The sequence below is a fragment of the Lutra lutra genome, chromosome 4 (assembly GCF_902655055.1).
Source record: "Lutra lutra chromosome 4, mLutLut1.2, whole genome shotgun sequence".
NCBI lineage: Eukaryota > Metazoa > Chordata > Mammalia > Carnivora > Mustelidae > Lutra > Lutra lutra.
Window position 1 is genome coordinate 179,054,964 of NC_062281.1, and position 17,289 is coordinate 179,072,252.

Sequence of the window (17,289 nt, forward strand, 5' to 3'; positions counted from 1 at the left end):
AGTATAGAAAATGGTAAAAGCTCTGTGAAGGCAGCAAATGGCTTCAACCATTCTTACAGATTTAACATACAAAAAAAAAGGGGCATTTTCACAGTGTACAAAGACAAACAGCAACCCCTAGGATAAGACATTTTCAAATTCATTTCAAAATGCATTTTCAAAAATTTATATTCTCTAACTCCCTATATTAATTTCTAAAGTTATCATATACATAATAAGCACATAACAGAAAAAAATTTTTAGACAAAATACCTATTTCTACATTTATCAAATAATCAAATCATGTAGAAAATATTTTTGAGCAAGTGAATCATGTTGTACATCCGGTTTCATATTCTGTTTTTTTCCCTCTTCATAGCAAGGAAGTTTATGATATAATCATTCTTTTGTTGTAATAAATAATTTCATCAGCAATTCCTAATTAACTTATGAATTTTAAATTTTAACAAGTGGTAAGAGAAATTAATACCAAATTATATAAAATGTACTTATATCTGTCTGGCCCAATAAGAACACAAAGTTTGCTTTGTTTTGTTTATTTGAGCACTAATCGTTTATTTGAGCACTAATCATTCCAAATTAAAACATACTTCACAACTTAGCTATTCCAACATTTCTGAGCCTAGGGCTAAAGAGAGGCCAGTATCACTCATGATATTAGCTTCACTGCTGCCCTGTGGGTCACCCACTGCACTCGTTCCCAATAGGTTCTGTTAATAGTTATAGGAGTTGTTTTTTCCAAACTACTAAGACATTATTAAAGTAATTTAGGAAATCATTATAGTTCATCAGAGTCATGGATTGTTGAGCTGGAAGTTTCCCCTAGACATTATCTAGATTATTCCACCTTCTTATGACAAAGAAGAAAGTGATGGGGTGACTGAGTGGCTTAGAAGGTTAGGTGGTGACTCTCGATTTGGGCTCAGGTCATAATCTCAAGGTTGAGTCTCCTAGAGATTCTTTCTCTCCCTCTTGCCCCCCCTCCCAATAAATAAATAAATCTTAAAAAGAAGAAGAAGAAGAAGAAGAAACTGAGACCTAAATAGAATGACAAGTGTAGATGGCAACTCACTTGAAACGAAGACCCAGGACAAGAAAATAGAAGGAAAAACTAAAGTATGAAAAAAATCACTTTAATTAGAGGAAAGCAGACTTAGAAACTGTTGTGTTAGCTTATAAATCAAGTCAGATATGAGAGCATGCTAAGAGGGAGAAACCCATGCTCACAGTGGGTACTTCAAATAACAGAGCTGACCTGTGCCTTCTACATGGGCCAACATCAGCCTCTCAGCACCTTTGAGAAGAGAAGGAATGCTGCTCCAGAGAGCTTTTATGAGCTGGTACTCCCTCAGTGGTCAATCCTACAGGCTGCATCCGGGCCTAAGCATCAAGTTTCATGCAGCTTTGCAAAGAAGCATAACACTCTGAGAGCCAGTCCGTATGTCCCCATGCGTCCCACTCAGGCTTTCACAGTGGACTGGAGCTATGAAAACATCTCATCTCATCTTGGTTTGAGACAGTAGAAGTGCAGCTTTAGGAAGAATGGAGAGGACTGTGTGGCTCTACTCCAGTCAGAACATACCAGAAACAGTGCATTTGGTGAAGAGAACCATTAAGAACTAGAGAGATCAGGATGCTGAAAGTCTTTCAAATAACATACAAGTCAAAGCGGATGAAACCAGAGATGTTGTGCCGACAGACAAGAGGGCCTGAGAGGATAGGACAGTGCTTTAAATTTCAGAAATTTTAAATAACAGAAATGTTAACCATGGTTTCCACACTCCTTTGGTGTGGCTCTAATGTAGGGATGCAGTGTTGGAGCTTGAGGGGATGATCTGGAGACCCCTTGAATCTGAAGGAAAAGTTCTGTATACTTCCCTATCCTTGTGGGGGAAAGCCTCCTTACATCCTCTACGAGATAAACAAGCCCCCCCAAAACAGTCAAGAGGTACTGGGTCAAAAGTGTTAAAGAGGAAAATTCTGGCTCAGTATGAGGAAGAACTTTCTATTACACTGGCCCCGAAAACTGAGTTCCCTGTCACTGTAGCCTTTCAATCAGAGACTAAACCACTATGTGTCAGGGATGCTGTGGGGATTCTTATACCAAATAAGGGTTCAACTAAATGACCTCAAACATTCCTTTCAAAGCTGAAACTCCAGGAACATTTTTTTCTATGTGGAACATGGCTGTCTCGGAGTCTACCTAAATAGAAATCACTTCAACTTAAAAAAAAAAAAAAAAAGAGTATTTTCATAATGAGAATTGGTTATCGAAATGTCTATAATCGAGATGTCAAATCATAAAGGCTTAAACTTTTCATTCAGTAATGAAAAAATATAAAATATATTTTAGAGGCATCATCTATTAGGAAAAGGCCACTTAAAAAATGTCCACATAGTCACCTGGGTGGCTCAGTCAGTTAAGCATCTGCCTTCAGCTCAGGTCATGATCCCAGGGTCCTGGGATCAAGTCCTGCATTGGGCTCCTGCTCAGCAGGGAGCCTGCTTCTCCCTCAGTCCCTTCCCCGGTCAACTGCGCACGTGTGCTTTCTCTCTCTCTCTCTCTCGTGCACACACATACAAAAATAAATAAATAAATAAATCTTTTTTTAAAAAGTCCACATTAAACTCAACTCTAAATAATGTATTCAATGAAATCACTACATTAAAAAAGTTTGAATCTAAGATTTCTATCCGTCTGAGAAGCCATTAAGACTTACCTGTGTGCCATACGTACTGAACCCATACATATGTGCTAGCAGCAAAAAAAAGCCATTGTATGGGGATGAACAGCAGACATATTATATTTGACGTGAATGCTACACAAACAAAAAATACTGAGAAGGCCTAAAGGAAAAAACAAAACAAAATTAAAAACACATCTTAGAACTTGTTATTTCAAACAGATTATTAAAAGCATGTTGGACAAAATCTCTGAAACTGCCATGCAAGAACTATAGAGCAAGTTTAAACATTTAAAAGCCGCCATGTAAAAAATAGAGGTTAATTCAATATTAAAAAGTAATCCTATTTATGTCCTTAGTCATGAAGAACTGGACCAGGACAGGCTGACGTTGGGTCGCAGTGAGTTCATTTGGACTCCCCAGGTGGGTTACCTAGAACAACTAGAACTTTAACACAGAAAAGCCTCCTCTCTCCTCCTAAAACATTCCTAAAGAGCCTCATTCTTAAAGAACAGGCTGTTGGAGCACAAGTGAATCATGATAGTAAGAATTAGGCTGATGTTAAGGATTTTAATAATGCAGCCTTTCTCTGGACACACCACTGGGTATTCCCCAAGAAGCCATGAGCCCGAAGCTATCTTTTTGAGGATCTGGATTTCTGAGTAGAAGAGTTCCAGGTTTAAGGTGTAGCCATGGAACATAAGAGAACTGCAGGTCAACCAGGGGAACAAGCCAAGGCCTGTGCTCTTGCTCTAACCCAGTAGTTTTCAAAACATAGTCTGGGGATTCCCAGGGGCAGCAGGGGAGTCTCTGAGATCCTTTCAGTGAGTCTTCCAGGTCAACACCATTTTCATAACAATATTAAGATGTTATATGCCTTTTTCATGTTCATTCACTCAGGACTAAGGTGGCTTTTTTGAGAAGCTACATGATATGTGATTTTGCAATCCACCGAGTTCAGAGGCAGATATGAAAATGCAGCTGCCTTCCATTAAGCCAGACATTAAAGACATTTGCAAAAATGTGGTCAAATCTTCTAATTTTTTTGTTTTGAAAAACAGTTATTTTTCATAAAAATGTAATTTTCATTAACATGCAATAGGCTTATTATTTTTAAGTGAATTAACAAACATTTAAATTTGTTTTCAGTTTTGATTTCTAATACAGTTAATATGGAGAGATCAAACCCAGATAAATAAAAGATCCTCAGTAGTTTTTAAGACTTTAATGGGGCTCTGAGACCACAAAGTTTGAGAACCACTGCTCTAACTCTAACCCAATCACTGACACAGTGATAAGGCTCCAGAAATACTTCAGAGTAGGACTGGGTAATTATTGCTTCCTTCACTACTCTGTTTCCCTCACAAGGTCTTTGGCCCTCCCCTTCTCTTCACTGGAATGGTAGAGATGGGGAGGGGGTGTATAATGATTTGATCGCAGTTTGTTTTTTATTTTTAATCATCAGCTACTGAAGATTTTCTTAGAAAATTAAACCACTTATACTTGAAAAATGTATTAATAAACATACCAGTCCCTGGTATCTGAAGGAATCATAGACACTCCTGATGAAAAGCCAAAACGGCCACAGGTATTCAAATCTGAACTCCAGGACAAAATCTGCCAGGAGGACAAGCGCCCACACTACCAGGAATTTCAGGTATAAAAATGTACTGCAAAGCATAAAAATAAAGAATTAATTCAAGGTCACTGGAGAAGGACTAGAAAAAGAAAACGCACTGTTTTCGTTAAGAGACCAAAAATATCTTCATATACCATGAAAACAGGTAGAGATGTTTCCGTAAGCCACCTAAATTTTAGAAGCTCTGGCTTTCACTCTGAGACCCACAACTATCAAAGTAAGATGATGACCACAAATGCTTAATTCTATTTAAGATGGAAAGAAATTTTACATTTCACCACTATTTTAAAATGTACTAAGTGTCTGATTTAAAATACTGCAACACTCTCAAAATTACAGCTTTCCAGCTCTTCTTCATTAGAAGAAAATGTCATGGTTGAAAAGCTTCGAATTTGCTGTTTCCCTCCCCACTACATCTGTGTGAAGAGTCTTTGAAATTCTTGATGCACATCCCTACATGCTTGAAGGATTCTGTTTTTTTTTTTCCTCTTTTCTCCTCTTGCCTTTCCATGTAGTATTCACCTGCATTAACCAAACAAAAACCAAATGACTTCCGCAAATAGAAACTAACTTAGGGAGCAGTTGCCAATTACTACCATGGGTTGTGTACATTAAAGGAAACAATCCTAAGTACCCCATTCTTGCTCTAGCTAAGATGTAAATGTGTGCTTCCAGCTCCCTCTGGATTTACGTTAAGTAGAAGCAGACTTTGATACGCCAAGCAGGTAGCTCAAAACAAGGTAAGGACATGGATTAAAATCTCAAAGTCCATATTTCTAGTTCATGAATTATACAATAGATAAATAGAAGCCTTCAGATTAATAAGCCCCTTACTAATAAGCCCCTAATTCTATGTCCTTAACCCAGTCAATTCTGGAGCAGATTAAGTTTAGGCATTAAAAAATAAAAAAAGGTTTTCTTAGATATAGATTGGAAATACCTAAAATTCACTTTGATTTGGGCCAGAGCCTTGTATGCTGCTTTGTAATACAAACATTCCAATACTGATGTGATTATATTAGCTGTTTGAATATATACCACCGACAACAAAATCAAGGCTTTAATAAATCATGATTAAGTATATTAAAATAAGCTACAAAAAAAAATTGACAAACTTGGTGGGCGGCAGACAACAAAAGCAAGACCCAGCACTGAGGATTCTTTCTTTGCCCTCTAAAGCCACAGGGTAAAAAGATGTCAAGAACAGACCGGTATGACCCTCAATGATACGTAGCATAATGAGACATTATTTGCAATTAGCGGCAGTTTCTAATACTAACTTTTTTTTTTTTTTTAAAGATTCCATTCACTTATTCGACAGAGAGAAAGATCACAAGTAGACAGAGAGGCAGGCAGAGAGAGGGGGAAGCAGGCTCCCCGCTGAGCACAGAGCCCGATTCGATTCGGGCCGGATCCCATGACTCTGAGACCACGACCTAAGCCAAAGGCAGAGGCGCAACCCACTGAGCCACCCAGGCGCCCCTCTAATATTAACTCTTGATAGAACTTCTTAGGGCTTGACAATAAGTTTCGATTAAGAGGTTTGCTATACAGTCAAGGCACCCAAGGCAAACCAGAAGAAAACAGGTTTGCATTCCAAGTCCCACCTCACTAGACTCATTAGTCAGACGAAGACGGAGCCCTCATTCTCCCCCATTAAGAATCCATCACTGAGGGGTGCCTGGGTGGCTCAGTGGGTTAAGCCGCTGCCTTCGGCTCAGGTCATGATCTCAGAGTCCTGGGATCGAGCCCCGCATTGGGCTCTCTGCTCAGCAGGGAGCCTGCTTCCTCCTCTCTCTCTACCTGCCTCTCTGCCTGCTTGTGATCTCTGTCAAATAAATAAATAAAATCTTAAAAAAAAAAAAAAATCCATCACTGGAAAAAAAAAAAAAAAAAAAAAAAGAATCCATCACTGATCCAGTGGAGAGCAAGGTGTATCTTACTAGAAGGAAGAACTGAGTCACATAGGCATTCAGGAACACAAATCTAATTTCAAACTAGATTTCCAAGCTGAGAGGTTTGTCCTTGTCTCTAGAACTGTTTCTACGTTTTAAAGAAGTGATAATAGCCTCTAATCCCTGTTTCTGAGGCATTTAAGAAATGGCACACGTGGAAATGTTTTTACCTCTCCAACTGAACACTTTTACCCACGGGGCTGCCCCTGAGGAGGTAACTGAGACACGCTGAGGACATCATCTTGTGTGGTCATCCCCACTCCCCAGGTGGACAAAGGAGAGTCCTACCAACTGTTCCCAGCGCTCCCAAGGCACGGAAGGATCCCAGGCTAGCAGGCAACATTCTGTTGCACTGTTTAGAGAGCATTATCCAAAGAATGCCAGCCTATTGAATACTTTTTAGTAACCCAGTCATTTAAACTGAAGGCAATACAGAAATGATCATCTTTGTAACAATGACTATTCTTTTTCAAGTATGTGACTTCAAGAGAATTCCTTTTTCTGTATTTCATTTCTTTAAAAAAAAAAAAAAAAACAAAAAAAAACTGCTTTCATACTTTCATGTTCCTTGACACCCAGATCTTACTGAGTCAGTTTAGAAGCACAGATATCTAAGGAAACTTGACCTTTCACAGCCATATGCCATAGCCTCAACTTTCCTCAGACTCCCCTTTTAGGTGGGCCTGCCTCTAAAAATCAAGAGGCAATCTAATGAATAAATTAGATTTTACAATTTTCCAAAAGAGTTCTAGAGCTTAGCTGCACATTCATGTGAATATACATATTATTACTGAGCTGTACACTTAAAAGTGGTTAAGACGCTGAATTTTACATTACGTGTTTCACCACACTTTTAAATATATATAAAACAAATAATCCTTTACTCACGTTTAAAAAAAGTTGATTTTACTTTAGGACTAGTACTGAATTCTACTGATTTCATTTCTGCCTTCAAGGTTTTAGAAAGTTTAAGACAGTTGCCTGGGGGCTCCTGGGTGGGTCAGTGGGTTAAAGCCTCTGCCTTTGGCTCAGGTCATGATCCCGGGGTCCTGGGATCAAGCCCTGCATTGGGCTCCCTGCTTAGCAGGGAGCCTGCTTCCTTCTCTCTCTCTCTGCCTGCCTCTCTGCCTACTTATGATCTCTGTCTGTCAAATAAATAAAATCTAAAAAAAAAAAAAAAAAAAAGACAGTTGCCTAATTCTGTATTCACTTAGTCCCCTGCATCAGTAAATTATGCTTATTATCCTTCTATAGGTACATGCAAAAAAAGTTAAAAGACAAGTAATCTAAAATGACTGCTTAACAGTGTAGAAACCTAATTCCTTTCCTTCCATGTTCTGAAGGTCATAAGATTTAACCAAATCCAAAAAGATGACATTCTAGCGGAAAGAGAAAGTTAGGTTTTAAGCCATTATAGCATTTTAAAATACTTCTTTTAAACCATGAAGAGAATGTGATTAAATATAAAGTATTTTTAGACATACCATTCACAACATGGTTCATAACTTGATGTTACTTTCTTTGACCCAAATGCATTTATGAATAACTATAAAATATCTTGAACAAAAACTTAAAGCATAACTACAATGAAAAGATATTTTCCATAATAATATAATGAAACAAGGGCAGACCAATAAGGTCTCTTGATGGTCTTACAAGGTTCTGTTTTGGATGCCCATGAAATTAAGAGACACATGCAATGATTAGTCTTAATGGTGGTGATTCCTTCAAAGTGGCTATTAACTATAAGATTCTTTCCCTCCCTCATTCTATTCCTACCCTTGCCATTTACAACCACTTTTAACCTGAATCTATTTGGCAATATTCTTCAGCTATGGATTAATCATCTACGATTAATGAGAAGAGGTACTGAACATTTTTCTTTCTCCGAGTAAAGTGTACCTTCTCTCTAGTACCACTAGCTGCTGTCATTTAGATCATTTTCTGGAGCCCACATAATTACCATGGTGTGGCCATCAATCCTCAGTACCTGACCTTTTCCCTAGGCAGACTAATGGCCATTTAGTTCACTTGGTCCTCACCACAGAAATGACTCTGTAGAAGATTTCACTGGCTGTGCTGGTGGCCATCTATCTCCATCCCCAGCTTTCCTGTCTTCTCTGTAAGAGCAACTGTGAAGTGCTTCTGGCTTTCAGTATGTAGCATGATACTTCTCACACCAAACTGCTATCTTCTCTGTTATCAAATACCTCTCCCGACTCCACCCCACTTCTAGAATATTCATCCAGCCTCTTGTCCAGCCGATATTCCTACTGAAATCTGATTATGTGTAATCATCGTCCTGCTACTCCAAGTGTGGTCCATGGACCAGTATCATCAGTGTCACTGTGAGCTTTTCAGAACAGCAACAGCTATTTCAGGACCCATCGACCTATTTCATCTAAGCCTCCATTTTCACCAGACCCCTAGACCTATTGTGTGTACTTTAAAACTTGAGAAGTACTGGCTCGTGGTATAAGCTTCTCATTGTCATGGAACTTCCACTGAATTCCACAATGTCTCAGAAAGAAGATAATCAGTACTTATCTCCAAACCCTCAGCGCTCCTTCCCTCAACTGAGATCACTGTTCAGGGATGATTCTTCCATTTTCTTACTTTTCTTTCTGAGTCACAGACAAGATGACAAGATCCCCACCTAAGTACAATTTAACCAAACGAAGCACTTCTATTACTGCACTCATCCTTTAGCACAGAACACCCAAACATGACTTCATTTTAAAAAGCCTCTCTGAGTAAAGACTGATTAGTAAAGACTGTTATCCCATTATATGCTCATAACATCCTGTACCGTAAGAACTTTTAATCACAGTTATAAATAAATAGCATTTTACTTAATTAACTGTTTAAATGTACAGTCCACAAGAACAAAAGAGCTACCTACTTTGTTCCCTACTTTATCCTCAGTGCCCAGCAGAACACCCTGCATACTACAAAAACTCAACAAATATTTGTTGAATGAATGACCTGCAATGCACAAGAGTGCTTAGGATCGATAGCAAGGCCTTTCCCAAAGTACACACTTGAAATGAAGGTAGAGAGATCATGCACAGATGACTGGGAAGGGTATCTGAACAATGCAACAATGACAAAGGAAACAAACACAGGTTCTGCTCCAAAGATTACCATGAACCTGCTCCCAGTCTGTTCGGGTCTTCCGTAGGAAGAAATGAATCTAATCAGCCCTGCTCTGCGCACCAAACTATCACTCCATTTGGCCTGCCTGCCACTGGCTCGGCCTACAGTGAGGGTTCTCGAAGTGTCTTCTAGTAAGCCTAACATTAAAGAAATGTGCAAAAATGTAAAGCCACACCACTCTTCTCATGAATTTATTATTTTTACATCAGCTTGTAATTATTTAAAATGTGTCCACCTTAATTTTGAATACAGCAAATGTTGATAGATATAACCCATATAAACCAAGAGTGGAAAGAGGTCGAGACAAAACTAACTTGAGAGATGGAGGACTAGAGAAAGCTGTGCACGGCAGCGGGGTAAAATGGCCTCATCCTGCTGCACCTGCCTCCCGGTGTGCAATCCAGACAGGAGGATGCCTGAGAAGACCCAAGCTACACCTTATTTCTCTTTTCTGCTCTAGCCTCTTGCAGACTGCCAAGAGAACCTTTCGAGAGTCAATTACACACGCACACACGCACACACCGCCACTGCAATGACAAATCTAGTGTAAAAAATGCCCAATTTAGAAAGAATAAAGAAAACCTAGAATAGAAATCTCTTTAAAAAGCTTTTAAGAATTGTGTGGTGGGGTGCCTGGGTGGCGCAGTCGGTGGAGCCACTGACCCGTGATTTCCGCAAGGGTTGTGAGCCGGCGGTTGTGAGATCGAGCTTCTTGTTGGTCTCAGTGTGAAGACTGTTTGGGATTCTCTCTCCCTCTAACCTTCCCAACCACCCCCTCTCCCACGCGCATGCTCTCTCTCTAATATAAATAAATAGGGACGCCAGGGTGGCTCAATGGGTTAAGCCTCTGCCTTCGGCTCGAGTCATGATCTCAGGGTCCTGGGATCGAGCCCTGAATACGGCTCTCTGCTCTGCAGGGAACCTGCTTCCCCCTCCCTCTCTGCATGCCTCTCTGCCTCGTGATCTCTCTCTGTCAAATAAATAAATAAAATCTTTTAAAAATAAATAAAAATAAAACATAAATAAATAAATATTATAAAAAAGAATTATCTGCTTTAGTGTTTTTGCAAAGGACTAGACAGGCTGCACACAAACCAGGTACTGTAACTTAACACAATCAGAGAACTTAAGAGTTTTAGAAATTCTGCTTCAAAAACACTTCCATCTAAAAAAACAAAACAGGGCGCCTGGGTGGCTCAGTGGGTTAAGCCGCTGCCTTCGGCTCGGGTCATGATCCCAGGTCCTGGGTTCGAGCCCCACATTGGGCTTTCTGCTCAGCAGGGAGCCTGCTTCCTCCTCTCTCTCTGCCTGCCTCTCTGCCTACTTGTGATTTCTCTCTGTCAAATAAATAAATAAAATCTTTAAAACAAAACAAAACAAAACAAAACAAAAAACCAGGGGCGCCTGGGTGGCTCAGTAGGTTAAGCCTCTGCCTTCACCTCAGGTCATGATCTCAGGGTCCTGGGATCGAGCCCCGCATCGGACTCCTCTGCTCATTCGGGAGCCTGCTTCCCCCTCTCTCTCTCTCTGCCTGCCTCTCTGCCTACTTGTGATCTCTGTCTCTGTCAAATAAATAAATAAAAATCTTTAAAATATTTTAAAAATATTTAAAAAAAAATAAAAACCATACCACTTTTGACAGTATGGACTATGTGAGGTTCAGAGGCTAGTGCTGGAAGCACGTGAGGAGAGAGGGAACAACCCACAGGCTTACACCTCTTACCTTCAGCAGTAGTAATCATCTACCTAATCACACCTTACGCTTACATCACATGTGTAATTTTCCCAAATGCTTTCATATTAATTATCTCATTTTAGTCTTACAACTGTGAAATAGGCAGGGTAGTTATTACCCTTTCATAGGAAAGAAACCTGAGGAACCAGGAACTGAGAGGCTGCGGGGCACTGTTGAAAGAGCACAGGAACGGGAGTCTGGAGACCACAGAGAAATGAATTCTACGTGGAATGCTGTGCTGCTGCTAACAAACATAAATGAATATATTTCCATGGGAAAAAAAGGAAAAGAGATTAAGTGAGGAGAAAAGCCAAGAAACTTGTATGTGAAATGGAACCCTATTTTTGTTAAGAAATACACATTTGCTTATATAGAAAAAAAAATACTTAAAAATTATATAACAGTCATTACCCCAGAGCAGGAGTACTAAGGTCTGTGTTGCATTATGCGCTAATATACTATTGTGTTAATTCGTTCATAACAAGTATGTGTTACTTTTATTTTTTTTAATTCTTCATTTTGAAATAACTTGGACTTAAAGTTGCAGGAATAGTACAAAGGGTTCCTTTATAGGTTTCAGAATACACAAATGATAAAACATTTTACCATGTTCTTATTATCATTATCCCCCTATATATGTTTTATTGGCTTTTTTTTAATCGAAGTCAGGAAATTAACATTGATATGTTACTATTATCTGATCTAGACACCTTATTCAAATTTCAGTAATTATTTCACTAACGTCCTTTATTTTTTTTTAAGATTTATTTATTTTAAGAAGGGGAAGGGCAGAGGGGGAGGGAGAGAGAGACTCTCAAGCAGACTCCCCACTGAGCGTGGAGACTGACACAGGGCTCGATCCCATTACTGGGAGATCATGACCTGAGCCGAAACCAAGAGTCAGATGTTCAAATGACTGAGCCACCCGGGCGCCCCTCACTAATGTCCCTTAAAGCAAGAGATAAACAGATAGAGCTCGATTAATCAATAAATCCTGGTTCTATCACATTTTGCACTGTTGTCACAGCCATACTGTGTGTGTGGTTTTTTTTTAATTTATTTAATAGAGTTTCTCTTTTTGAGAAAGAAAAAAGGTTCCTGGTACCTGTTGCTCTGCCTGCAAAATGAAGATAATGATTCTTGCTCTCCATGTAGCAGAGTCTGAGAGTATCATATGAATTCTTACACATAAATTCTTACACCAGTCAGAAACAATTAAGTGACACAATACTGTACAACAGAAACGGGACAGACTTTGAGGTTAGACAGATATGGGCCTCTATCAAGCAACTAAACGTGGGGCAATCATGGTTTCCTCACATATGAAACAAGCTAATACCCTTACTGGAACAAAATAAGACAACGAAGAAAAAACAACATTAGTAGTAACAGCAAATAACATTATGAGCAATTATCTGTGTGGGGCATGATGCTAAGTTTTTTACGTGACTTATCTCAATTATCCTTCTAGCAGTCCTCTAAAGTAGGTGGTATTATTTACCATCCTCATTTTACAGATGAGAAAACTGAGGGCTAAAGCAAGTAAGTGACTTGTTCAGGGTCACACAACTAGTGTCAGGGACATTCTTTGAAATCAAGTTCAGAAAAAAAAAATTCTAAACAAATATTCTTTTTTTTTTTTTTAAGAGTTTATTTACTTGAGAGAGAGAAAGAGACAGAGGAGCAGAGTATAGGGAAAGGTAGAAGGAGAAGCAGACTTGACACAGGCCCCTGGGATCATGACCTGAGCTAAAGGCAGAAGCTTAACCAACTTGAGCCACCCAGATGTCCCCTAAAGTCAAATATTCCTTAAAGTAATAACTACTGCACAAAAGATGGGACAACTCGAGAGTGCTTTCTAGCGAAACTGTAATGATCATTGTACTAGACGATCACTGTAATAGAGAAACATGATCACTGTAATAGAGAATCATCATTGTAATAGAGAAACATGTAATTCAAAAATAAGAAGATAATTCATTTTTTTAGAAGTCATAATTACCATAAACCATGAGGTATAGCTTGTCAAGCCTAGAGCAAGACAAGAAAATAACGCTTATTACATCTGAGAAAGAAGACTCTAACCTTAGTATTTCTCTCCTCTGAGATAGGACTTTTTGTTTGACTATGAACATGGCACTCACTCTCTCTATAACTCAAGTGCCCTCACTACAAGATAGGCAAAATACTGACTTTAGTACTGAGCAATTATTTGGTTTTTAGAAGTGCTTTAAAGATGCACGAAGTAATAATGTAATTTAAAAACAGAGCTAGACTGTTTCTAGCCACCTCCCCTGTGCTAGGTAAGGAAAGAGATCTCAAACAGTATAAATGCATTAGTGAGGTCCACAGATATCCCTCAAGTGGACTAGCTGCACTATCTCAATCCACTAAATGCAAAGCCTCTAAAAAAGAAAACGCAACAGAAGAGATGGATGAGGGAAAATTATTTCTGATGTCACAATCCCATCACTCAATGTGAGTACACTGTCCTTAAAACCAGCAGAGGAAAACAAAGGAATAAAGGCTGGTGCTATGAAGGGGCTTCAAAGTCTGGGGATGGTAGGCATTGTGGAAAGTTGATGAGCCAAGGCCAATTTGGTATCAGTTAAGTAAAATGTCGAAGTGAAGATATAAAGCCTCAAAGAATACATTCAAACAGTTGATTATGTTTTTTAAAGTTTCCATTTACCAAGATCCATGCGCCTAAAGGTGAGAGACCTTGAGGAAATGGTCAGTCCTTGGGTATTTCAAGAAATTCATGATGGGGAAAAAAAAAATCTAGCAAAGGATATGTGTTTCTACTGTTGGTCTGTACCATTATACTTACATAGCTTGTTGAGCAAAAAACTTTATTCTTCTGGGCCTATTTCTTAAAAATGATCCAAGGAAAATAATTACATCCAAATCTAGTAAGCCTAGAGAATAAAAGTAATCAGTATCTTTTTGAAGAGCACACTAAATTTCATCAAGAAAAGTAACCCAGGACGGGCGCCTGGGTGGCTCAGTGGGTTAAAGCCTCTGCCTTCAGCTCAGGTCATGATCTCAGGGTCCTGGGATGGAGCCCCACATCAGGATCTCTGCTCAGCAGGGAGCCTGCTTCCCCTGCCTCTCTGCCTACTTGTGGCCTCTCTGCCTACTTGTGATCTCTCTCTCTGTCAAACAAATAAATAAAATCTTAAAAAAAAAAAAAAAAAAAAAAAGTAACCCAGGAGCATCTGGTGGGCTCAGTTGGTACAGCATGTGACTCTTGATCTCAGGGTTATGAGTTTGAGCCCCATGAAAGGAAGGAAAGGAAGGGAGGAAGGAAGGAATAAAGGAAAGTAACCTAATTACAGTATTTCACTTTGAGGTCTTAACCATATTGAAAATTTCTATCTGACCCTCCAGACTCCACAAGGTATATGTTATATTTTATTACATCCCCTTAAGTATCACCTGGATGGTAGCCTAGAACATGACAAAACAAAACACATTTATTTACACACACAAACCCCCAAAGGGTTAATATCGGCGGGAAGATCTGGGAGAAACGGCCAAAGAAAAAGACCCTGGAAACATAAGTGCCTAAAGAACAGGAACTGGCTCCAGAATGTTTGGCAAATAACTAAGAAGAAAGTGAAAATAGTAAGTTACTAAGTCTACCATTAAAATCAATCTCCAGATCTAGTGACATTCAAGAAAGGCCATGAGGAATCAAAGAAAAACGAGAATGTCACTAATAAAACAGGAAGCTTTAAAGCAAATAATGTGAACTAGAGCATGTTCCCTCCTTCCCCTGCCTCAACTGGTAGCAGAAATTGAAAGGGATTTTCAAAACATCTAATGAAACTAAACTGCCAAAAGTACTCAGATGAGAAGACTCAGATGAAAGCTGGAGGAAAGTACCTTTCTTTTAAGGTAATACACTACTGGCAAAAACTAAGTACAAAACTCCAGGGTGGCAGATTTCTTTAAATGCACTCCACGGAAACTGCAAATACAAGGATTAGGTAAACAGCTCCCTGGGAAGGTTAGTCAAAACTTACGCCCTTCCCCAACACCCCACTAAAACAATACAGAATCTATCACTTTCCTGTCGGGTCCAGTGTGGCTGAAGTCAAAGCCTCCCAAGATTACCAAAGTGCTTTTAGGCTGTGAGGTTGCAACACTGGCGTCTGGGGTTTCGGTGGCAAGAACACGAGTACAATCAAGGCTGCCAAGGGTCATGCCAGCCTCTAGTGGCTTTCAGAAGCATAGCCCAGAGGAGGCTAAAATGAGGCTTAGGAAACATCATTAATTAAAGAGGCAGGAAAAGCCGGCAAGTGAAATCTCTGGAGGTGAGATTAGCTAGACTAGGGTCTGAATAAGGAAATGAGGAAGCTGAGAGGGATGCAAACTTTGATCACTTCAGAAGTCAAAGGCCAGGAAACGCTCTCCTAAAACAAAGATGGGACAAGGTATTCCATCTAGCAGGGATGTCCTGAGTCCTCAGCTCTAGCGGGAAGGCGTGAAGTTGTCAGAAGCTAAGAGTCAGGGCCAGCCCCACACCCCCTAAGCCACAGGTGGCAGGCAGAACACCCCCCCCCCCACACACACACACACACACACACACACGGCGACAGGAAGTATTTGTAAATTCATGAGTGAAGGGGCGCTTCCTTCAACCACCTAAAACAAAGATATAAAATAGTTTCCTGAAGCTTAACACATGTGCCTTACTTAAAATGCTTACTGTGCCTACTTGGGCAAGAAACAATTTTAACTGCAGAGGCTTTCAACATAAACATCTCTGCCCCTGTCTTCTACTTACCACACCTCATCTCCTCATCTTCCCATTATAAAGTCAGTAATTCTCAGGGGGAAGGAAGTGGGGGAACACTTGTTCCAGTGTTCCAAAGTGACAGATGGGTAAACCACAGAGGATCCCCCTAAGGCTTTTAAAAAACTACAGAGCACTCCAACCCCACCTCACCTGGAGAATCACTGCTTGTAATTAGATGTTACTGTTGGGAGTGTCTGGTTCATGTGTGAAGGCAGAGACATGGACAGAGAATTACTGCCATAAAACCCGAGGACCTCAGAAATGTCACAGTTAAGTGCAGTTATTTATTTTACTTTCTCTTATTAATAACTGTTCCTTATCGGGGCGCCTGGGTTGCTCAGTGGGTTAAAGCCTCTGCCTTCAGCTCAGGACATGATCCTAGGGTCCTGGGATCAAGCCCCAAATCGGGCTCTCTGCTCAGCAGGGAGCCTGCTTCCTCCTCTCTCTCTGCCTGCCTCTCTGCCTACTTGTGATCTCTGTCGGTCAAATAAATAAATAAAATCTTAAAAAGAAATTAAATAACTGTTCCTTATCATTTCCAAAGTACTTTCACATCTATCTCATTTGAGTTAGAAAACATTCCCTCACTTAGTGGCGACCGTCTACTTCATCGTAAAATAGCACAGGGCAAAATAAAGTTGTTAATGCATCAGGCGAATAACTAAAACAGCCAGCTAAAATGTAATTCGACAAACATACTTTTCCTTGAACAGAATGCAAAGTTTTCTGGAACCTCAAAAGCACTGTATAAATTTAAGAGGGAATTATGATGATCGACTAGACTGTAAACTCCTTGAAGACAAGAAATCATATCCTATCCTGTATCCTTCACAATTCCCTGAACAATGGAGGTTCTTAACCAAGTAAGAGGAATTAATTTATATTCATTTATTTATTAACTCACACACAGCATTTATAGAATACTGAATTCCCACTCTAGATCTGTGCTGGCACGAATGATTTTTAAATGTGTTTTGAATTTTAGTCCTTAATAAAAGACAATCATCACCATTCCTGTTTCTCTTTTCTTATTCTTGATTATTAATTTGACTGGAATAAGATATCTGTACCTTTCAGTTTTCAAACAATGGGCACACATATAAACGTAGATAATGCTGATATGTCTAAAATCCATTTTCCTTCTACCTTGCCCCCAAAACGATTCTATCACAGTCATTATACTGACAATAACCATATCATTTGACAATCACCTCAGTCACAGTTGCTGGATTGGAGCCCAAGATTTAAAACGTCTCAGCAACAGGATTTTTTCCAGCAAGACCAAGCAGCAACTGACCCTTTGTTTTGACTACTCA

At 39.6% G+C, this 17,289-nt stretch overlaps 1 protein-coding gene across 1 annotated transcript in view; it reads right to left on the reverse strand.

Moving 5' to 3' along the window:
* The window catches only part of MACO1 (macoilin 1), a 65,535-nt gene that overhangs the window by 44,532 nt on the left and 3,714 nt on the right, over positions 1-17,289 (reverse strand). The window contains exons 2-3 of the mRNA XM_047726304.1: positions 4,213-4,354; positions 2,721-2,847 (exon numbers count right to left, since the gene is read on the reverse strand). Coding sequence (XP_047582260.1) covers positions 2,721-2,847; positions 4,213-4,354 — 269 coding nt within the window. The remainder of the gene's footprint in view (positions 1-2,720; positions 2,848-4,212; positions 4,355-17,289) is intronic.